The sequence below is a fragment of the Periophthalmus magnuspinnatus genome, chromosome 11, assembly GCF_009829125.3.
Source record: "Periophthalmus magnuspinnatus isolate fPerMag1 chromosome 11, fPerMag1.2.pri, whole genome shotgun sequence".
Classification (NCBI taxonomy): domain Eukaryota; kingdom Metazoa; phylum Chordata; class Actinopteri; order Gobiiformes; family Gobiidae; genus Periophthalmus; species Periophthalmus magnuspinnatus.
The window spans coordinates 8,257,030-8,281,558 of NC_047136.2; the positions used below are offsets into that span (position 1 = coordinate 8,257,030).

The 24,529-nt window shown below is 39.1% G+C and overlaps 3 protein-coding genes across 3 annotated transcripts in view; 1 reads left to right on the forward strand and 2 right to left on the reverse strand.

The window, feature by feature from the left end:
- ripor2 (RHO family interacting cell polarization regulator 2) overlaps positions 1-24,529 on the reverse strand; it is a 324,701-nt gene that overhangs the window by 69,027 nt on the left and 231,145 nt on the right. The window lies entirely within an intron of this gene.
- si:dkeyp-120h9.1 (Y+L amino acid transporter 2-like) lies at positions 158-12,655 on the reverse strand. The gene is made up of 13 exons (XM_033975413.2): positions 12,512-12,655; positions 9,089-9,170; positions 8,598-8,870; positions 8,352-8,527; positions 7,730-7,872; positions 5,360-5,485; positions 4,603-4,747; positions 4,325-4,448; positions 3,629-3,732; positions 3,429-3,525; positions 3,198-3,347; positions 2,235-2,418; positions 158-1,685 (listed from the first exon to the last, which is right to left on the reverse strand). Exons 3-13 carry the CDS (start codon positions 8,721-8,723, stop codon positions 1,591-1,593), a joined length of 1,470 nt encoding a protein of 489 aa, XP_033831304.1. The 5' UTR covers positions 8,724-8,870; positions 9,089-9,170; positions 12,512-12,655; the 3' UTR covers positions 158-1,590.
- Positions 14,903-23,760, forward strand: stmn2b (stathmin 2b). The gene is made up of 5 exons (XM_033975620.2): positions 14,903-15,108; positions 20,011-20,106; positions 20,424-20,596; positions 21,433-21,624; positions 22,235-23,760. Exons 1-5 carry the CDS (start codon positions 15,090-15,092, stop codon positions 22,292-22,294), a joined length of 540 nt encoding a protein of 179 aa, XP_033831511.1. The 5' UTR covers positions 14,903-15,089; the 3' UTR covers positions 22,295-23,760.

Genomic DNA, 24,529 nt, shown 5'->3' on the forward strand with positions numbered 1-24,529 from the left:
GGTGTTACTCGGTTGTATCACCTCGTAATGTGAAACCAGTCTGAATAACACAAACTACAATACATTTAGTCTGAGTACCGGTAGTTACTACAGTGAAAATTATCACTGAACACACCAGTGCAGATGCCTGAAGACAACAAATGAACATTCCCACATTATGGTCCTGCACAGTATGTACCATTTTATTTATTGGAGCAAAATCACAAAAGTATCAATTGGTAAAACATACATTTGTCACACACAATAAATGCCCATTGATACATCCAACTTTGTAGTCACTGAAAACAGACAATCTTTTGGGCCATGACTTTGGTCCTGGAGAAACACACACAATGGAAGAGATGGCTGGTGCAGACATAAATCCAAGTACAGACTCTGGAGAATATGAGTGTATAACCACTGTTTATAACTACTGACATTCAACAATTATATAAGTGTTCAACAATATTTCTTAAGAATATTTTGATATAAAAATATAACATACTTTTAATCAAAGGCACTATGACACACAACATCGATGTCTGAGTTCCCTACAGGTACAGTAAACTTTGTGGAACAAACCAGCTTCATCTGTTACCACAGTGACTTTAAATATGCTACAAGCTCACACTTGTAAATGTGTACAAGTCAAGGCTTCGATAGTAAAATGATTTGAGTAAAGATTTTAACATCAATACATCACATTACTAAAATCTGCTCACATAAAAGAAAAACTATAAATATCTTATAATAATTGTTTGTGAGGTTCTGAGGTAAAAAACAGGTTATAATAATAATAAGTAAGCAAGTTTTGGACTGGAACACGTAAAGCAAAAAGTATTAAAACCAATAACGTCATAAGACTATATTGGAAAAAAAAAATCTAATTGAAGCTTTTGTCGCAAAATATATTAGCCACCGCTGGGTGGCGTCACACATAGAAATAGCTTTAAAAAGCACAATGCACATTTTGGAAGGACTTCATACATATTACATTCAAACACAAATATACAAGCACCTTTGTAAACTATTTCACTTATATGGCACTATTTAAACCTCTGTGAACAGACCTCTGTAGTTTGAAGATGCAAAACAAGGAAATGCATGATGTGCAAAAGGCCTGTTCAAGTTTCAAGATAAACTCTTAATGGCAAGTTCTCCCAGTCCTCTGTCTCTACCATTGTACAAAGTTACAGCTTGTGTTCAATATTCACATGTTCACAAGAGAAACTACACAGGACACAGACATGTACTGAACATGTTACAACTGCTCTATATGAATCCTGGCAGTGGCTGGTCACATGACTCACGTGTTAAGGAGACATGTTTTACTGAAGGTATGTGCTGCAGTGTAAGCCTAAGGCTTTGGTTAGCTTATATCTAGTGTGACTTGCCACATATAACTTTGTGAATGTGCAGTGCTGTGCTCTGCTAAGAACTCCTGTCATGAGTCCTACTGCATTATTTATATCGCTCATTTGTGTTAGAAAGGTCGAACAGCTTGATGGAGCAATTCAGAAAGTATTTTGCCTTCATATTAAAGACCTGGATTGTCAATGCATGGTCCGTTTGTCTGCTCTTCCATACCACTATAAGTGCTTTGTTGATGTTTCACTCAATCTTCTCGAGGTCTATATTGTCCAAGTTGATATCAGGAGAAGTCATGCAACAAAAGCACAGCTTCTGGGTGTACAGAGAAACCTTATCTGCACAGAACAGGAAAAAGAAAACAACAGACACTGTAATTCAGGCACATTAATGACTTCACGAGCATTTGTCAAACTGTGAGCTACAGTCTTTATATTTGGTGCTCAAAATGTAAATTAGTGTCATCACAATAGCAGCACCCATCTGTTGTTTAAATTGAACAACTTAAAAATAAAAAATAGCTATGGGCCAAGTGAAAATCGGGGAGAAATAATTGAACAAGAGGCAACACAAATTGATTTTTGGTTTGTCAATGTTGTCACACTCAGTTAATGGCTTTAGTGCTTGAAAATGATTATGTTGGACAAGACAACATGCACAGCTTCCTTAGATCTGCATCTACTTCCCTCATCAAAAACTGTGAACAGAACCACTTAAAATATATAAAGTAGAACCACAACAAACTTTACACTCTTAATCCTAATCCTCCTCCATTAAAACAGCTAAGAAAATACTCATCATGCCTATGTACTTACAGAGGACCCCTGACTGACCCCTTTTCTACCATTAGAGGCAGTTGTTATGTTATGTACAGAGAAAGATCTTACTCAGGGCCTTAGCGAGGAAGGCTGGCCTGGAGCTGGGAGGCCGGTAGACACAGATAAAATAGACCGGAGCACCAGACAGAGCCACAGCTATTCCCACCAGAGAGTTGATAGTATCACTGTAAAGAGGCATCACCACGAGGAATATGCTGCACAGACAGTAGACCACTGGGAAGAACAGGGACAGCTAAAGGAGGCAACAGAAAATCATAGTCATATACAAAGTCAATAATATCTCTCCTTTTCCTCAAAGTAACATTTAACATAATCAAATCAGTGTGAACAGTATTTCAGAAATAATTCAATAATGCTCTGTTTGCTTGGCCATATTAAGTCATGTAATTGTGAGCGACTGGAATCAAGTTAACTGTATTATCTAATAAAATGATGCAGGCCAACATAATTGACATGTAAAGTTATTAGTTATTAGTTTAAGGGCCCATATTGTGACATTTTCTGATTTATGTTATAATGTTGTTTCCTCATCAAAAACATACCTGGAGTTTTGTATTGTTTCATTGTTTCATCACACATGTTTAACACACAAACCCTGCACTATAGGCTGAGTTCTTCTCTCATAAAGGAAATACTCCATTCCACCTCGTGATGTCATGTGGTAATACAGGAAGTGTTCCGCTGTGTTTTTAAACTCCATACACCTTCACTAGAGGTATTCTTATGATTTCAGCCCTAGAATTGCCTATCTTTACTGAACTAAAGATAAAAATATGACATCACAAGGTAGATGTTTAATAATAAAGGATTACTCAAACATGTGTGAATGAAACAAAACACGTACGTTTATGATGAGGTAAAAACATTATAACATGGCTAAAACCTTACAAGAATCCATTTTGTGTAATATAGGACCTTTAAGTACAGATCATGACAAACTCTAGGCTTATTGAAGCACTGTTGTATGTATCACATTACAGCAGTATAGTATATTTGATGTTAGAGCAGTACCTTAACTGGCCGGTGCATATTAGGTGCTTTGAAGCGAAGGTAGATAAGACTGCCTATTGACATGCCAATAAACAGCCAATAGTTAAAACTAAAATAGTTGATTAATTGAAAAACATCCGGAACAGACAGGAAAATTAGTGACATGGCCCCCTGAGAACAGAACAACACAATTTATTTTAGAAAAAGCTATAGAGTTTGAAAGAAATTTGTTAAAATGTGTAGGGTACAAACATTGAAAAGTAAGGCAGGGATTGGAGTGAAACACGTGACATGAATCATACACAGAGCATTTGGCAGGTGACCTTCTCTGGAGCCAACAAAGAACAACCTGCAGCAGAAACATTTAAACAAATCTAAATGTGATTGTGACAGTTGAACCATTTATTTTCCATTAGGTCAACAAAAGTTTGACGTGCGCACGTTTTACTGACCTAGAAGCAGCGATGATGGAGGAGTTGAGACCACCATAGCAGGAAATTGCCACAGACAGAGGAATGAGCCAGCGACCCCACCCCAGCACTTTATCTGCAAAAGTCTGAAAATCAAAAACAGTCAGGAAAAAAATGACAAATAAATTATAAATAAAATACATTCTATAAAAAAAAGTCCCTCTACAATGGAAAAAGTATTGTTGTACTTTTTCCCATTGTAGAGGGACTTTTTATTTCATTGTTCTCTGACCCATGTACAGAATATGTGTCACTGACCTACTAAAAATCCAGTTTGCTTTTCTGTGTGGTCAACAGTTATGGTTAGAGGCTAAAGCTATGCACTGAGAAACTTGAAACTAGTAAAAAAAAACTAGCTCAATGCATTTCATAGCAAAGGAAGGATTAAGAATTCACATTCTTAAAAATAAAATCAATCTCTATGCCTGCCACTAATCACATCATGTCCTCCCTGTGTTCCTGTGCAGTGCTCTTAACGTATTTAACTAAATGGGATTCTGTCATCATTTTGACTCCTACGGCCAGGGACCAGAGACTAGTGCCATTTAGCACTGCAGAGACAGATACACCCATGAGAAACTGAGCAGATGGAGAGAACTTGTAAACGGCTAACAAAGTTTAGCATTAGCAGACATTAGCGTGGAAACAGTCGTCATGGGTGCTAGTCAACAGACTCACCACAGCCACAGCGTCACTGTTGAGAATACTGTCTCCATCCAATACCACATAGTAGGCAATGTTGGTCAAAATGTAAATCACCGTCACTAAGGGCATGGAGATTCCAATAGACAAGGGGAGATTCCTGAAAGAAATATTAAAACAATTTGGACATTTTTCAACGATAGACAAAATGTTTGTGCTCCTCTGGAAAAAAAAGTTAATTTATGAATTAGTGCATACTGCATTTAGAGATATAACATTTATTTCTGATGATGACAATGAGCTGTAGCACGGACCTCTCTGGGTTCTTGAGCTCCTCTGTGATAAAGTTAAGAGTGTCCCAGCCGGAGTACGAGTATAAAGCAGAGTACAGAGCCAAAGCCATGTCACCAGGGTTCATTTTGGAGCCTTTGAAGGAGTCCTCAAAGTTCTGGTCAAATCCTACAAATGAAAGGCCAAATATATTAGAGACGTGACAATGCTTTCAGTGAAAACAAGAAATTAAAGCGCACATAACAGAATAAAACACTAAAAACAGGTGCAAATGACTAAGTGTTTCACCAGATTTGGTCATCAGCAGTTGCCATAATTTTAAATTCTAGTTGTTTATTTTGTTATTTATTTTTGCTACATCTGCTAAAAAAGTCCTCTTAAATATTTGCTATTCTAGTTTGAAGTTTATAGTTTACACAGCAGATTGATACAAGATTGTTATGAAAATAAATAAGTAAGTAAATCATTAAAGAAAGTTGTTTAAATTGTATGTAGAGGTGATTCCATAACTGTTATCTAGCAAAAATAAAATCTACAAGGACCAAAGCTTATCTAAACTACATGATAGTTATGATAAGACAAGTAAATGACAACAAAAGAAAAAGTAAACAGTAAACTGTCCCTGCATTTGGATGGAATTTTTGGGGTGGAGGTAGTTCACTTTAGAACTCACTGCTACTTCCTGTATTTTGTACTTTTCTTCAACTATCTTTTTTAAAGTAAATTTTATTTAACCTATACATTATTTCTCATGTTTTACATGCAAAGCTTTTTATTTACCTTGTGCAAGTTTAACAAGCCCCGTAATGATGACAACGATAAGAGCGAGTACTTTGGCGAATGTGGAGACAACCTGAAGAATTGCTCCCCATTTGACTTTCCAGCAGTTCACAGCCGTCAGCAGACCTGGGAACACAAGAAAGCGAATTTTAAGAAGAAAAATGGGGATGTTTTTTATTGGTGATTATTTGCTCAGATATTTAAATTATATACAGTTGAAGCCAGAAGTTTACATACACTACATAAAACGACACATATGCTTTTTTTCTCACTACCTGACATGAAATCAGACTAAACTTGTCCTGTTTCATGTCAATTAGGATTACTAAAATTATTTCTATTTGCTAAAAGTCAGGATAATGAGAGAAGGATTTTTTTTTTATTTATTTCATTACTTTCTTCAAAGTCAGAAGTTTGCATACATTTAGATTACTATGCATTTAAACGATTTGGGAAAACCCAGATGATGATGATCATGTCTTTGGAATCTTCTGATTCTGTTTATTGACAACATTTGAGTAAATTAGAGTGACCTGTGGGTGTATTTGAAGGCAAACCTGAAACACACTGCTTCTTTGTGTAATATCATGGGACAGTCAAAAGAAATCAGCAAAGATATCAGGAAGAGAACTGTGGACTTGCACAAGTTTGGTTCATACTTGGGTGCAATTTCCAGACGCCTGAAGGTGCAACATTCATCTGTTCAAACAATTATACACAAGTATAAACACCATGTGAATGTGCAGCCATCATACCGCTCAGGAGGGAGATGGGTTCTGTGTTCCAGAGGTGGCTGTGCTTTGGTCTGAAATGTGCAGATCAACCCAAGAACAAAAGCAAAAGACCTTGTGAAGATGCTGCTGAAGCTGGTAAGAGTGTGTCATTATCCACAGTGAAACGAGTACTGTACTGACATGGGCTGAAAGGACACACTGCAGGAAAAGCCATTACTCCAAAAGAAACATAAAAAAGCCAGATTACAATTTGTAAATGTACACAGAGGAAAATACCTTCATTTTTGGAGGTCTGACAAAGCTAAAATTTAACAGTTTGGCCATAATGAGCATCTTTACGTTTGGAGGCAAAGGGGGGAAAGCTTGCAAGTCTGAGAACACCATCCCAAGTGTGAAATATGGGGGTGGCAGCATCATTTCGTGGGGTTGGTTTGCTGCAGGAGGGACTTGACAAAATAGATGGTATCATGAGGAAAGAACATTATGTGGAATTACTGAAGCAACATCTCAAGGCATCAGCCACGAAGTTAAAGCCTGTATGCAAATGGGTCTTCCAAATGGGTAAAGTAAACAGTTTGGCTGTATGCTTTGGGTCAAAGTGGCTTAAGGATAATGTTTGAGGGGCCATCACAAAGCCTTGATCACAATCCAATTGAAAATGTATGGTCAGACCTGAAAAAACATGTGCGAGCAAGGCAGCCTACAAACTTGGCTCGGTTACACCAGTTCTGTCAGGAGGAATGGGTCAAAATTCCTGCTAACTATTGTGAGAAACTTGTGGAAGGATATCCAAAACATTTCACCTAGGTCATACAGTTTAAAGGCAATGGTACCAAATACTAATGACTAACTATGTAAACTTCTGACTTTGACAAAAGTAATGAAAAACTGTCTAAAAAATCCTTCTCATTATTCAGGCTTTTAGCAAATAGAAGTAATGTTGGTATTCCTAATTGACCTAAAGCAGGAAAACTTTAGTCTGATTTCATGTCAGACTGTGAGAAAAAAAAAAAGAACATGTGTCTTTTTATGTAGTGTATGTAAACTTCTGGTTTCAACTGCAGCTAAACCAACAAATAACAAAAAACACACATCCACCTAGCTCAGCACCTCTGACGGAAAAGATGTGTGCACATGTAACTCTAGAGTCAATGGAAATGGAAAGTCCAAAGGCTCTAAAGGTCATCATTTACATTGACTGTTCTATGTGATCTATTTTTCTTGTGATACAAGTCAGAAAAACACAGCAGCAGATCCTACACACAGTATAATACAAGCACTGTGATGCATTCCACACGTTTGACTCTGTGAGTTTAAAAAACACAGTGGAGCACTTCCTGTATTACATTACATAACATCACAAGGTAGAACAGTGTTTTCTGTTTTAGAGAAGAGCTAAAGCCTAAATATGCAGGATTTTTGTGTTAAACATGTGTGAATGAAATAAAACGCAACTCCAGGTGTGTTTTTGATGATAACATAGATCAGAAAATAATATCACATGGGCCCTTTAAAGTTTATGTTTATAATGATGCTGTGTTAAGTAGGGAAGCACACGCAACACTGTGTGTTTGTCTTCATCAGTGTAAACAGCAGACAAAGGTCAAACGTGTTGTGGGGAAAGAGAGTGACATACAGATGATGGCTGCAGCTATGAGCCGCACTGCGGCGTAAGGGGCCGCACAGGTCGGGTAGAAGGGCTGCACCAGGTATGTGGAGAAAGTCAAAGCTATCACTGCCTGACTCGCTGGCTCCACTATCAGCAGAGAGGTCCATAACCTGCAAAAACGTTTAAATAATAATAATAATAATAATAATAATAATAATAAACAGATTAATGAAAAATAAATGAAATCAATGTTGTAATATTGCTTTTTAATCGACCAATCAAGCAGGGAATACATTCATCACAAACCTTACAATATAATACAATACAAATGCAATACTAAGACTAAGAAAATACTAAGACAATAGTAATAAGCCTGAATTAATTAATATTATAATAATTAATTAATATTATAATTAATATTATAATCAATTATCATGCAGTAGTTTTCATTTAATGGCACAAATCTAAAATGTTAACGGTAAATAAAAATCTATTCAGCTTTCTTGTTTGCATTAACACATATTTATGAAAAGAAAGCCTCACTAGTATGCACTACATTGCATCAGATGTTATAACCTGTTTGACCAGTTTATCATTCAGTTATGAATTATTTTTTGCGAAGGGCAAATAGTAATTCATTAATGCTTACCGAATAAATGCCAAGAAACCGCCAAAGGTTTCTAGGATGTACGCATATGAGGCTCCAGATTTCCGAATTGTTGTCCCCAGCTCGGCATAGCACAGCGCACCAAAAACAGAGAATATACCGCCAATGGCCCAAATAATAAGGGACAGACCATAAGAACCGGTGTGCATCAAAACTCCCTTGAGAGGACAAGACAACACTTAAAATCTGATTATTCAAAAGTTAAATCTGAAATTCAGCGGGACTTACCTTGGGCGAGATGAAGATGCCAGAGCCGATCATATTTCCAACAATAAGGCAGACCCCATGTAGCAAAGAGATCTCCTGTTTCAGTCGAACTCCACTCGATTGGGGCACTGTGTCAGCCTCAGCCATAATTGTCTCACAAAGGAAGAGGCAATGAGGAAGTAGAAGCCGTTTGCCACAAAAACTGGTGTGGAGAAAGTGTTAGCACCCACTTATGAGAGTATCCATCTTAAAAGAGGCTATGATGAACCAGGAACACACTTCTCTTTGGAACCACTGGAAAAAAAAATTGTCCAAGTGATGAGAAAGGGAATAATTTAGAGAATGTATCCTATCAAATAATAACTTATGCACGCCTCACTGCTTATGCAAAGGAAAAAATGGGGGTTCAGAGAAAGTGTTTAATACAGTCAGAGTGGCTGCAGTCAGCGCATGTCTAAAGTAAGACTGCATTGCTTTACAACCAGGGAATGAAGCACTATAATAAAACTCACCAGCTGTCGCAAATTAAGCTCTGGTCCACAGTTACCATAGGTTTCATCAGAATGGCATGGCGACCATAGGCATGAGGCTCACCTGTTAGATACAAAAATAATTGTGTCACTTGAACTGTACAATATGGACTGTTAATGTGAGTCAGAGGTGCAAGATAATGTCAGGTTTTAAGGGTTTCATATGATATTTTCTTTCATATTCAGGCTTTAATGGGGAATATAAATAAAAACTTTACTATACATACAGACTCGTTCATTAAGGAATTGTCAATGTATGTTAAGAAAGGTGTTATGTCTTCACACTATACTTATGATAAACACAATCTTGATAATAATCTCCAGAGGAATGTCTCATACAGACTGTATGGCCTAAATAGATCAACTCTGAATTGGTTAACTCTCTCTTCCCCTGGCTGTATAAGACTACATTGTATATTTTTTGCATCTCCAACTGTAAATATTGTTCTCTTGCACAAGTAGATTAAACCATTGACTTCTGATTTATTTTAGGATCCCCATTGAACTGAACATATATTTATATGGTTAAAAGGTCATAAGCCTAAATGTTGTTTTAGCCAGTCCCTGTAAATGGATTGCAGGAGTGGTCTTAGGAAGGACATCTGGCAGAAAAAAGCCTGATTTATATATATGTATTTGTCATGCCCCTAAAATGGAACAGACAACACAATAAAGCATCTCTACATCAACTGAAGACTATGCCGCCTACTCTCCACCAGCATTCCCCTCCGGCTCTGGTAAACACAGGGATGCAGGTGCAAGGTGAGAGACCCCTATTGGCCAAGCTGTCCACCTCCACTTCAGAAGACTGTCAAAACTTATTATGCAGACTTGACCAGCTCACTGCCAGATCCAGGTGCACACACATTTGCTGACTGGAAAACCCCAAACACTTTAGAAGTGAAATAGATGAGATACAGACGATACATGATAATACTGAAACTCATTTATGCCACTGGAGCAATAACCAAAGAGCAGATTTATACCACAAAAAATGTACACTATTTTATTTTAGAAAACATTGAGCAAACACTTTAGTACTTAGTTTGCATCTGTAATGAGTCATAGAAATGATTAATTCAACCTTCTACAGCTCATTTCCCAGTAATGCAAAGAAAAAGTACCCACGATAAATACTGACCCCCAAAAAATATTGTTCCATATAAGATATATTGAACGATAAGTCGATATAGTGATTATCGTGACAAGCCTACCTACTGCATGAACTTATGCATGTATGCTCACGCACACAAATCAACAAAATCTTGTGTCTCATCAGTTACAAGCAGTACATAGACGTTTATTACAATAATAATAAATAGAATAAATGACATTTACATGACATTTAAATAAACTGATAACTAACTCCAGAAATCAGATAATGATCAGATTTTTGGTGTGTAGGTAAACATAGCCATTGACTGCTGTGACTCAAAGCATCTTCAGCCATGGCAGAAGCATGGCTAAGGTCATTGTTAGTCTCATCACGAAACATATGAGTTGAATTAATTCTATGCTTGCTTTGAGTCTACAGCACCAAGCCCCTGGGATTAAGGTGACTTGGACGGGCACAGACAACCAGCCAATCCAAGCACAGTCTGACTTGTGACAATAGCGTAAAACATGTACTTGACCCGGGAAACTGTCACTTGTGATCTTCAATTTTCTTTTGACTGACAAAACAGTGGGATACTAATCTTTTAATGACAACCACATAAACCATTTCAATAATGAAAGGCCGCTTGTAAAACAGGAAATGTGAGTTAAGGAAATATGACATGCAGTGGATAGGAGCTAATCAGCTTTTACCTTGGATGTTCAATGGGGGTTGAACACACGAGGTAAAAGCAGTATGGGGGTATGTAACAGTCTCTCATTATAGTCTTCATTCAACTTTGTGCTGACACGGCTGAGTTAGATCTGTGTTATTTGTGCCATTTTGAAGTATTTATAATGTAAATAAGCTGTCTGCTGACAGGCAGATAAATGCTATAAATCTGAGAGTTGAAAGTAACGCTCTGATACACACACTTAAACAGAAATGGCATTGGTGAATAGATCTTAGTTTTGAGAGGCAGTTTTTTCTGAAATGTGGAAAACCTCTGCAAAGATTCTTTTAGTTTTGACGTAATAAGTACTCTGCTAACCTCTTCAACTCCTCATGTTCACCTTTGATAAATGAACACTGATTAGATGCCGCTTAGTCAGTGGGCTTTATTTTGTTCGATGCAAATCTCTATGCATTTTAAATATGTCTTTTCAAGAGCCGACATCCATAAGAACTGAGAATCAGAAGAAGTGCTATAAAAAAATGTAAAAAAGTTAAAAAGAAAAATGAAAAGTATAGATCTAAAGATGAAACGATTCTGTTGTTTGATACTGCTGCCTGAGGGAAAAGTCTGACTGCATGATTGATTTACTCATTCAGCATTTGTCATGCTGTACAAAATAGGATCTGCAGGCAAATTTGACTTTGTTATAATAGCATTTCATAAACATGAACTCAAATGTCTTGGGGGCTATTGAAATGTACTGTATAAGTAATTAACAGTAAGTTGAGATATTGATTGATTAAGGCTTTAATAAAGGTCTGCCATTTGCAATACAGTAATTTGGCAAACCCTTTGGATGGGCGGCACTCAATTAACTGCACAAGATTTATTTCATTATCATTCATCACGCATCATCCAGATCACTTCATTAGTCTGGACAGTAGTTAAATCACACTTTGGTGCTATGCTACTGTAATAAGTAACTCCCCAGTAAAAAGATAAAAGATGAACACAGCCTCCTCAATAAAAAAAAATAAAATAATAAAATAATAATAATAATCAACTTACTTATAGACAGCGCTGTGTGTAAAGACGAGTTCGTTACAGATTTGACTTACACTTCCGCCTTTGGATCTTTAGGGCTCGCGCACCGGATGTGAGGACACGTGGAGAGGCGCAGACTTTGTGCTGTTTGCTTCGAAACTTTTCAGCATTTTACTCTAACGGCATGGATAAATTACAGCCCAAAAACCAGAATAAGTCGCTTGGTTACAAAAGCTCAGCAGCATCAGTTATTGATTATCTCGAAATGCCGCGGTAGCGTTAGCCCTGAGACACAGGAGGAAGAGGAGCTGCTGATGAAGGACTTCACTGCGTTTCATTCGTGAATAATGTGTTATATTAAATATACTGTAGAGCTCCTTTACACTGACCCGAGCCTGGGCACATAAGCTAACCTCTGACACTGTAATGTGATGCTGCGGAGGACATGCTAACATCACTGTGAGAGGCATTAGCTCTTTAAGTCAACTCAAAGTCTTGTTCTTCACTAAACATTAAACACAGTTGGACTGAAATCTATAAGTTACATCATTAATAACTCAGCATTAAAGGTTAAAAGAGGCGTTATTACCAGCGAGGCAGTCCACTTTAAGGTACGAAGATGCCCACAGACTCAGTTTTACCGACTCTTTCTTCAAGAACTTCCACAGTGTCGCTGCCAGTCCGACAGCAGAGAGAGCACATCTGTGCCTCCTCCTCCTCCTCCACCTCACCCGCCAACAGCGCCCCGCCCCCCGGTCCCGTCACCCAGGCAACAAATAAGAACAAATCCATGGAATAATATGCAGGAAAATTGCTCTAAATACAAATTAAAAAGATGTTCAAAATACAACACAAAAACGGGTTAAACGCGCAAGTAACGCGGGTTTACATTTGACTGCTTATAATTCACTCTTCAACTTTACCTCTCTCTTTCTCTCTCTTTATCTCCCTCTCTTTTTTATCTCTCTCTCTTATCTCTCTTTCTCTCTCTTATCTCTCTCTCTTTATCTCTCCCTCTCTTTCTCTTTTTATCTCTCTCCTCTCTTTTTCTCTCTCTCTTTATCTCTCCCTCCTCTCTCTCTCTTTATCTCTCTCCTATCTCTCTTTATCTCTCTCCTCTTTCTTTCTTTCTCTCTCTTGCTCTCTCTCTTTATCTCTCTCCTCTTTCTTTCTCTCTCTCTTTCTCTTTATCTCTATCTCTCTTTATCTCTCTCCTCTTTCCCTCTCTCTTTCTCTCTTTAAAGCTTAGAATTGGCTCCATCTAGTGGTAGTTTGGGGTAATGTAGCCTATTTATACAAAAATCTCTTTCCTGGTTTAACGATTTAATTTGTCTCGGATGAGGACTCTTCTTAATTAAAGTAATTGAAGCACTAATCAGCGGTTTTGGTGACAATAGAGTGACCACTTGAAATAGGCGATTGTAAAAGTGGTTCTATATTGAGGTGGGAAGCAAATTTAAGCTTAAGATCAACAAAAAGTATTAATTTCATGCCAGAAAAAAATAAAAAAATAAAAATCATACAATTCTTGAGGCACATGAAAAATTTGACAATCTCTAAATAAGTGGGTCGAGGGACAGGAGGGACCTAACTGGCTGTGGGGGACAACCAAAAGAGGGACAGGTGGTCTCCCTATAGGTGACAATGAAACACAATGAAACTAAAACCCAGGCTTGTTTCTGAGATAAACCCCAAAGCAGATATTGTCTCAGAAGTGGAGGCTCCTCATCTTTGCAATATACGTTACATGATTTCTGTAGGACTGACATGATCACTGTTTGGTCCAACTAAGCACTTATATTTAAGCACAAACCGTAGAAATTGGGACGTTGTCTGACAAAGTAGGCTGCAATTATGACATCAAACTTCCTCATAGCCTCTTACTGCCTCTCTGCTCCATTGAAAGACACAGGAAAATCATTCTTGCCTGTTGCCATCAGACTCCTGAATTCTGCGCTGTAAACAAATCACTTTGTACACTGCTTTTCCCACTGCTAATTCATTTCTCTCATAAAAAGTTATATTGTATTTTTAATTTTTTCATCTATATGGAGTCTAGCCGATAATTGACTTTGATACTGATGTTTGTTTTAGTTTTTCTTTATACTGAAAGTTCTATTCGTCTTAATAACTTTTCATATCTTCTTTTGGTTGGCAATGCATGTCTGGGATTGAGTAAAAGACATTTTGATTTAGAAGATTAGCCTGTTCTGGCTGTGTGCCCCCTTAGGTAAAGCCAAATAAGAAACCAGAGGCCCACTTTCAGCTGACATGTTGAGATTTGGTCCAGCCTGCTGCATTATAGTCAGAATAAGTTATACATTCACAACTGCTTATAGCTATTTATGATAATCCTAATTTTACAGCAAATAACCTGGCTGTATATCCCTAATACACATAAAATAGGTCAGTGCACTTGGATAGATAAAATAGTAAATTAGATCGTTCTGGATTTCAGCACCATGGACAGAGACGAGGCGCAGGGACATACAGCAGCACACAAGCAAACGCCCCCGCCCTTTCCCTCCCACCCAGGGACATGAGACACTGCACTTTAGCCAACATAGTCGTGTAGGGGTGAACTGTAGAAGGCACATACGTGTGTCAAGCTCACCAGCACGTAACTCACAATAACAGGCAAATGCTGGTCTCTTTCACAATAAGACCATACAATTTGCATGGAATAAGAAAGGGTCTATTAATATGAGCTCATATACAAGCGGTTCTGCAGGTGTTTGATGCATTTTACAGTTTCATCCAGCTAGAATAGTATTTTTGTGCGTAAAACCACTTGGATGAACGTTATTCTTGTGATTTTAGCAACAAAAATACAATTAAAAGATCAGAATTTCACTGCAATACTGAACCAAAAAAGGGCCAAATCATCATTATTATCACTATTTACCCGTTTTAGCCTTTAATTTACATGGATTTCATTGGAGTCATGATGAGTAGGTGTATTTTAAAGTGAAGAGGAGTTGTCTACTTCCTGTCGCCTCCCGTTATCTTCCCCTGTCTTCACACACCTCCTGACAGACCACCAGGCGCACCGGTAGCCCCCGTCTCTGCTGACTCAGTGCCTTAGAAGCAGTCCTTCACCCCGAGATACAGCATCCTCCGTCCACACGCTCCTCCTGCGCTGCCAAGCTCCCACAACACCAGACAAAATGTCCAAAACCGCTATTGGTAAGTTATACAAACAGCTTTTTCATTATTTTTGGTATAAATGTGGGATGACAGGTTTGAAGACGTGAGGCGTTATCCATTGCACAAAGCGGTATAGAGATGGTTGATGGTTAATTTAAGGGAGTGGTTCTGGTTCCTGCAATTGTATCTAAAGTATCTAAAATGCAGTGTTACTTTGTGTTTTTATTTCAAGGGCGCGTTTTCTTATTTTCTGACAACTGCGCACGTTTTACGCACCGCTGTTATAGTGACCCACCTATTCTACCGCGTTGCAAATAACCTCAAATAACTAGAATTCGGTGTATTTTCTCAAGCTTTCTAATGTTTAGTAATACTGCTGTGGCTGCTCCCTGAATGCATCACCTGTTCTCTGAGCCTGACTCACGGTCGTGCAGCATAATGCAGCTTCAGCGACCCCACCCAACATCCCTGGTCCCTTCAAAAAAAAAGAGCGAGCCACTCTCTCTCCGGGGTGTGGAACATCTCACCGCGACAAATCCCTTCACCAAATCTGGGTCAGACTTTCACAGAAACGGTGTCAGTCCACGCCTTATACTATGGTCCACACTGAAGCAATTTGCTGCTGGATGAATAGGGGAAAGATGGACTTGTCGAGGATTGCTTTTGCAGTCGAGGGAAAAATTTACGACCAATGCGAATGGATACATTAGATATAGTTTATAGCTGTCTAGTGGTCATTGATTGCACTATAATGGTCAGATCACTATTTGTAATGTGCCAATATGTAGAATAGACATATATTACAAAATGGTGGTTTAAGCAGGGTTAGGCCTTGTGTTTTTCTGCCATATCTGAGTCAAAGCTTTATGTATAATTTATTGCACCACATTCAAACGTTTAAAACACTGTGGGACTTGCCAAAAGCATAACTTCAACTTTATAAAGGCATTGTTTTGGTTTTAGGTGCTAATTAAAGTGCAGGAGCATGCCCTGTCTGGTCTGGTTTGTCTTCTGGCTCGCTGGGCACTTGATGGATGGAGGGGCAGACAGCTTTAAGGGTCTTGGCGTCTGCGCTATAAGGGACACGGGCAGCGGTTGAAACCTGGCGTTAATTCCCCCTTTACCTCCTCCTCTTGCTTCATGACTTGAGATGTGGACAGACAGGGTGGGATGGGCGAGGAGCAGAAAGCCGCCCTGCTCAGACTGTGGGTCAATGAGTTCATTCAGTTCCCATGTGAATCTGGTCTTATAGCATGAATTTAGGGCAAAATTCAAGTTTATATGTTTTAATTTCATGTTTAGTTTGAGTTTTATGAATGGTTCAGCACTATGCCGTTATCACCACATGTGCATTACGGCCTCTAAGCACTTCTGATTTGTATCATGCTCTCTTGTCATATCCAATTAGGTGTGGTCATTCAACTGGTGCCCAAAATCAATTTCTTCTTCTTGTTGGGGAAATAGAAGCTCCTCAGACAACAATGCCACTATATTAAAGCCAGCAGTGTCAGAAAAATTTACATAGCCTTTTCTTTGATTTATATTTGCCATCAAAGTCCAATAAATCCTCTTGATTTATCAACTAAAATCAATGCAGCATGTTGCCATAGAGCTTCCGAGCTGAAGCTAGACTTAAAAACATTGATTCTGGATAATGATATGCCATATACTCATGATGGGTTCATTGCATATTGGCAATCTGATACTCTTTTGAATCTTGGCTAATATCTTTAGTCATGTATTGGATTCCTGGATGACAATATCTTTAACTCTGCATAGGGTGTGGTTTGGCTGTCACCAGTTTCTCAGAACAATCCCTTTAGCAACGTTTCCTCCACAATAATGCCTTAATAACTTGCGATTATATGGTTATCATAAGGCCTCATTGTAAAAGTTATCACACAAGAGCTGAGCCGGTGCTACCATGGCGCTATTGCACTCTGGGGGGCAGTAAACTCGGTCACATTTATAGCAACAACCTTAATAGTCCCTGGTACACTCGTGTCCGCATCAGCAATTTTTTTTTTTTTTCTGTTATCGAAATATAACCTTGAAGATAAATGAAGAGGTAGGGTTAGTGGATAAGGTGTGGTGGAAGAAGAAGTGTCATAAAATTGAGGGTTTTACAACAGAAGCTGGTTTGAGGGATGCAGTATAAGCGCTGAGGGAGAAGAGAGAAGGCAGAGAAGGAGAGAAGGGAGCGGGGGCAGAGGATATTGATGACCTCTGCTTTTCTAGTGATGGATTGAAACAGGAAGTGCTGGCAACGTGTCTGGGGCTGAGCTAGAGACATGCAAGGTCCTTATAGGGTAGACTGGCATCATTATAGTGTCATATACTACCTGCCATGTGTCATCTCTTCACTGCATCTCACTGATTTGGACGTTTTCCTACTATGGGATGTCACGGCTTGTCGTTTGTCATTGCCTTATCCACAGGGATGAGCTCATTACTGTAGGTGCCAGAGGAGTTCTTCTTCCCTTGAGAGAAATGGGAAAATAATCTAATATTTTGCACAGCAGAGAATCTCATATTTTTATGTGGCATATAACAAAATGAGAGAACAGTTTTATTGCCTCGGTAGCTCTGGCTCATTTACAAAGAGATTATTTTGAAGGATAAGGAATCTTTTATAGTAGGAGTCAATTAGTTTTATTGGTCACCGGTAACCAATGACTTCCTCCGTACAAGCACTTAACCTACATTATCAGCACAAATGAATCGTTAACTGATTGCTTCCTAACGGTCAAAATGGCCGCTGGTGTCCTGACAGACAACTCACAATTCCTAATGAGTTTATGACATGCGTCTGAAAGTGCCTCGCTCCTACGACCCTCAGATGCCAGAAGTAAACGTGGTAAGGTTATTGCTCCGTATTATGTGTACACCTGAGACAGCATCCATTAGGAAAGGCCTATAGGAGGCAGAGGATCTGGAGGGAGAAGTCTTGTCTGTGTGTTTAGTTCTCTTCAGAGTATAGTTGTATTGCCTAAAACAAATCCAACCCATTAAAAACCTGTGTCAATTAAAAGGGAGATTAACTTGAAATAACACTGAAGTAAAACAGGACTAAACAAAACAAACAACAGTGATCAATCATGGGAGCGTCTTGGGTGATGCATGAGTGCTAACCCACAATATCTCCAGGTTATTTATTTCCAGAGCAGCCTTAGGATAAACAATTTAAAATCACAAGGAAGCAGGATGAAACCAGGTAAACTGCTACTACTGATGCTAACTAAAAAGAATTAATGTCAGATGAAATAATAACATTAAATAAACAAGTAAACAATGACCTAAACAGATATAAATCAACCTAAAATCAACTGAAACAAAAGACGAACAAATTTAAATTGCACAATACCACAATTCTTGGCCAAAATCTCAAGCCTTCCATCAAACTCTCATTTTTGTTTACATCTTTCATGCCAGATTCACCCATGTGCTTTGATGCAGCTGAAGCCCCTGTGCTGTGCTCCTCTGGGACTGGGTTAACAAGACCATTAGAGAGTGCTGCAGCTACATGTGAGCCTTGATCATATTAGTTTGGCGTCTAACCGTCTGCTTGGGGAGAGTTGGGAAAATGAGGAAAGAAGATTTGTGCTAGGTTTACTGTACAATGTAACCCACTCTCCACGAGGTTCCCTTTCACTAAATCACAATGGTAGATTTGTCACTGTACCTGAAATATAAATAATTGCCGTGCACTTCATCCCTGCAGGACGTGATGGATTGTAGCACATTGACATTCGGCATGTAAATTTGTACTATGAAGCCTGAGTGCCTGACGGAACACTTCTCTACAGGCTCATTCTGGCACAAGAGGCTGAGTGCTGCGGATATTTTTGCCCCCTCCCAATAGGCTTCTGGGCATGCTTTACCCATGAATATGTGCCAAGAAAACATGAAAAAAGCTAAGTAAGACAAGGTTAGCTTTTCTATGTAGAGTACGTCTGACTTTCAGGGCACTTTGTTCCTACCCATTGGGCACAGCACCAGTAATTGCCAAACCCAAATTCATCTATTTTATGCCAGCTTTACTTTCATGTTATTATCCCAAATGGATCTGTCTATTTTATGCAATGGATGGTAAGCCAAATCCCATATTTAGCCTCTGGAACAAGCCTAAGCGAAAGATAAGATCACGGAATAAAATGACAAATAATTATTTAAAGAGAGGGAAACAGGACCAGGACCAGGAGGAAAACTAAATCTAAGCTGGCTAATTGAAGGTTAGACTAGGTTGATTTTCTGGCTTTGTTCCTGCTCATTAAGTGTAACAACAGTGGTTTCCAAATCCAGATTTACCCATGTTGGTGCCAGCTTTACTGTGATGTTATTACCACAAAGAGATTTGTCTATCTCTTGCATTTCACAGATAAGCAAAATCCGTCTCTTAGCTTCCAGATATTAGCTTTACCCTTCAACTCCCAAGTGTCAGAGGTGACGTGGGCTGTAAACAAAGTTCTATAAAATAAATGGAAAATTCCTAATTCACTGCGTCTGAGAAATAAGCTACATCACAAGATGAGCCCAAAGATGATCTCAATATCTTAAGTAAATCTTAGCTTTTGGAAATGACTACATAATCTGATTTGTTTTTAAGATACAAAATGGAAGCTAAAGGGCGTTGGTGCTTTCTACGTTAATAAATAATGGGCTAAAATGAAATGCATAGCAAACGACGTGTGTAGGGTCCCGTGAGGAGGGGAGCATCTTGGCTGGAGGAGGGAATTAGGACACATACAGTCTGGAGACAAAGACCAAAACATCTGTGTGCACTCTGTGTATACCCTTTGATGCTTATTTTAGGAAAATGATGAATAATAATTTTCCTAATTTTTGATGTTTACAGCTCTGGAGGTCTAAAAAGTGGGTTAATGAGTAAACGTGTCAGTGGAACGGTGTCTAAGTAATGTTTGTGTTTGTGTGCGTTTGTAGCTTACAAAGAGAAGATGAAGGAGATCTCAGTGCTGTCGCTCATCTGCTCCTGCCTCTACCCCGAGACTCGCAAAAATATCATGGGAGACTTTGAAGGTAAACATCATCGTTGTTTTTTCAGTGTTATATATTTTTAGCAATTCCTTTGTAGGGGCAGAGATTTGGAATTATGTAAAAAGTAGTGTGATCTCAAAATATTTTAGTGTTATTTGTTCATTGAGCCACAAAGGTCTTCAATCAGATATTGAATATAACGTTGGTGTCACAATGTTGAATCTACTGGAGATCTTGTTTTTGTTTTGTTTTTAATACCAACTAAATATGATACTTGATAAGAACTTTTGTCATTGTCTTGTGAACATGTTTTATGTTTAACCGTGTTTTATCTTCACCTCGTCTTCTCTTTCATTCAGAGCTTGACATCAAACCTATTAACAAGCGAGCCTCGGGCCAGGCCTTTGAGGTGATCCTGAAGCCCTCCTCTCCAGTGTCTGAGGCGGCCCACTGCATCACCAGCCCCCCTAAGAGGGACCTGTCCCTGGAGGACATCCAGAAGAAACTGGAGGCAGCTGAGGACCGGCGGAGAGTAAGCCTGCATCTTATCACTGTTTTACACCCAGTGGCCACATGTCAGTTTACATCACATTATTTGAGACCACAAGGAGGATTTAGAGTGGCCCAAAATGTACAGGCCAAAATGAAACATCAAAAAAGCTCACACTGTATCCTGGACTTGTATAATTAATGTGATTTATGGGCACTGTTTACTCACGCTGATGACTGGGCTACAGCATTTTCCTCCCAAAACTGCATTGACTGTCCAGTTCTCGCACTTCATTGATTTCTTGTCAATGTTTTAAGTCATGCAGTTGACAAATCCACAGCTCACCCACAAATCAATCCTGACGTCAATACCACAGGCCGACAGTGTGCCAGATGTCACAGACTGCAGGTCATATGGATCATGTTATACTAACCTAGAAGTGAAGAAGTGACATTCAGCTATGTTTGTAAATCTATACCATAGCCACCATATGCCAATCTCAAATATTTGGACAGAATATAGACAAAAGCTATTAAAAATGATGAAAAAATGTGTGTCTGTGTGATTTGAAACACATTTGAGTGGTGCATGTGCAGTAGAACCTCTTTAGAAAATGCCACGAGGGATCGAACGAGGCAAAACCTGAGTTTGACAAATAACTGGTGTCTATAAAATCTCATTGAGTGACCAATCAGTGCAGCGGACTGTTTCTAACCCTTTTATCTTCTGCACTGAGCATCTACTTTCTATTCAAAACTGCTATAACAGAGAAGAGCACTTTATTTCTCCCTATTGAAATGAAAACTTTGCTTTTTGTTCATTTTTCTCCCTGAGTCATTCTAGTTTTGCAGGGATTCACTCTTTTGTCTGCACTTCAGTCCCAGGAGGCGTCAGTTCTGAGAGCTCTGGCTGAAAAACGGGAGCACGAACGCGACGTGCTGCTCAGAGCCATGGAGGAGAACAGCAACTTCAGCCGCATGGCCGAGGAGAAGCTGCAGCTCAAGATGGAGCAGATTGAGGAGAACCGGCTGGCTTATATGGCTGCCCTGATGGAGCGCCTGCAGGAGAAGGTACGCAAACAGTAGCCCATTCTTTCAAAACAATATACAAGACCAGATTTAGGACAAATAAAATCAATGTACTGAGGTAACTAACTTCTGCTCATAAAGATAAAGAAATATTCTACTTGTATTTTTAATGATTTTAGTATTTAAGTTTTTGCTCTCTGTTATTATATTGTAATGTGTGAGCTTTTGTTTTCACTTAATTTACCTTATGGCTCAGTAAAGTTTGTCTAAGTCTAAGATGTTTAGTGTAGAAAAGCTCAACCAGGGACTTGAGTTGAAAATTAGCATTTGCTGTACTTGAACTGTATCTGCCAAATAAATAAATAAATAAATAAATAAATAAATAAATAAATAACAAGTTGTAAGCGACAAAGACAACAAATGGGTACTGTGCATATAAGCTGGTTGAAAAGTGCAGTTTATTGAGTTAACTGGCAAAGTATCAGTAAAATATGTTGGTATTAAAGCTGAAATTTAGACAATAAATGTACAATTGTTATTTTTATAGTGTTGGAAATGATAAATTGCATTTATTATACTCCCAGAAGTCAATGCTCTAAATTCTTCTTTAAGTGAAACAACATGACTTATTCTTGTGCGTATGTTTTTGCAGGAGAAGCATGCCCAGGAAGTGCGCAGGAACAAGGAGTTGCGAGAAGAGGTGACCGCATGAGAACGCCCCTGCCATGGTCCTGATGCCCTCCCAGCACCAACAACACCACAACTACCACCCCAACCCCCTCCCCTCTCCCCCTGCCTCTGCCCCAAGAAACCAACCTCCCCATTGTATAACATTAACCTTCCATAATGATCAAACATTCATGGTCCTAAATAGTGGGAGATCCAGGCGGGGTTGGGGGTGGTAAGAAGATGCAAAAATTGTTTTGAAATGAAAAATGTAATGACTCCCACCCATTCTTCTTCCCAAAAATAAGAATGTTTTTTGCTCTGTTTCCAATGAAAAGAAAAAAAAAATTGACAAGTGAAAGTGGGCATTGGTTTTTTGTAAATACTTCTTTTTTGTTTTATACAAGCAGCAAAAAGTATTGATTGCAGTGTGCCATTTTTATATCTAAGTTGAATATCCTCTTGCATATATGGGTGTAATGGTTTGGTCATTTTAATATTTTACTTTGTCCATTTGAGCCTGATAACTTATTTTTTCTCTTGTATGGTGACAGGCTAAGGTGTTTGTTGTGAGTTTGCCAGCTAGCTAAAGAGTGCCATGACTTTCATCTCCACAAAATGTTAGCATTTTGGCTTCAGCTTCTCTTTCCAAAATTAGCTGCTTTCGGTTGGAGTGGTTCCCATCCGCCTCACTCCCTAATGATAACTTTGGCACCGGGAAAAGCAGGAGTTAGCATTTTGTGGAGAACTGTCACTGCACATCAACCTCTGTGACAATACAGAGAAACACTAAAGCATTTAATGAGCCTATCCTCCGTCTCTCCGTCTACAACCTCTATCTATATATTTCCACTTGCATTTAAGAAGCACTCACTCTCTCCACTTGGGCAGCTATTTAGCCCAATCATAGCACAGCATTGCGCTCAAGGGGAGCTTGCTAAATACTGTCCAACCTGGCAACCTGGAAAAATAAGTCACATGACAACCCTGAACCAATGGTATATCTGCATTTATTGTTTTTGTTCCAGTTCAAGCACATCATTGTAAAAGCCAGAGGTGCGGAGTCAAGACCTACACTTGAGATCAGACTTGTTACTGTGAATAATTTTCCACATTTTCCCTTGAGGCTAGAGTAGTGCTTACCAATATCAGCAGCATCAGCAAGTACTAGAACCACTGCACTCAACAGCACTAGGTCCAGACTGAGGTCTTAGCTGGCACACAGTATAGAGATCTGTAAAGGTGTATCTGACTGTATTCGAAGCCTCAACATTTTTAAGTGGCAATGCATCATTTAGCCCGTAGGTGGCGTGTGAGTGTGTTTCCTAAAAGGCAGGTAGCTATGGTTTGCTTGTGCCATGTAAAACAGAAGTACAGTGTATCACTATTAGCGCTGACGGTGACTCCTACCTGCCTCTCTCTCTCCTCTGTCCATGTGTGTGTTCCTCCTCTCCACATATATCTTTGTGAGCAAGCAGTGGATAATAAAGATCTGGGATTCAGTGAATGAAACTTGTTTGAGAATGACTATACACACATACACGCACGCACACACACCCACACACATACACACCCACCCCCACCCACCCACACACACACACACACACACACACACACACATACACCCCCACACACCCACACACACACACACAGACACACACACATGTTTCTCTGGGATGACACCACCAAGCCAAGTCACAGGTGAGATAAATGTACTCTATACCAATAAAAACACTAACCGAATGAGTGCAGGATAATTAAATTAAATGCCATACTGAGGAACATTCCAAGCAAAGCAAAAATATTTTCATGGAGACAAGTAAGTCGCAGACCTTCAAACATCATGGTGGTTATTATTTAGGAATTGCAAGGTTTAGTGCTGTCACTACCATTCATGTCCACCAGAGGGAACTGAAAGACAATTCACGCGGACACAGTCTGCGCATCCCCCAGTGATCAGTTGTGACTGATACAATGGCCAATATATTTGAAACGTTTTATTCTGTTCATCTGTTGAATTACGACGTTTTAACTTTATAACAAAAGGACTTCCACCGTTCTCCATCCTTTCTTAAAATTCTATTGCCCACATCCATCTCCTTCCCATCCTCCTTGCTTCCTCCTCTCCACGTTCCCACGCAGCGTATAGAGCCGGCCGGACTGCGATTGTCCAGGATATCCCCTCCTTGTTAATGGTTTCCTGCACACTCACAGAGAGCTGCTGAAAGAAACCTACGACCTCATCTGATACCAGGCGTCGCTGCGCATCAACTTTACGCAC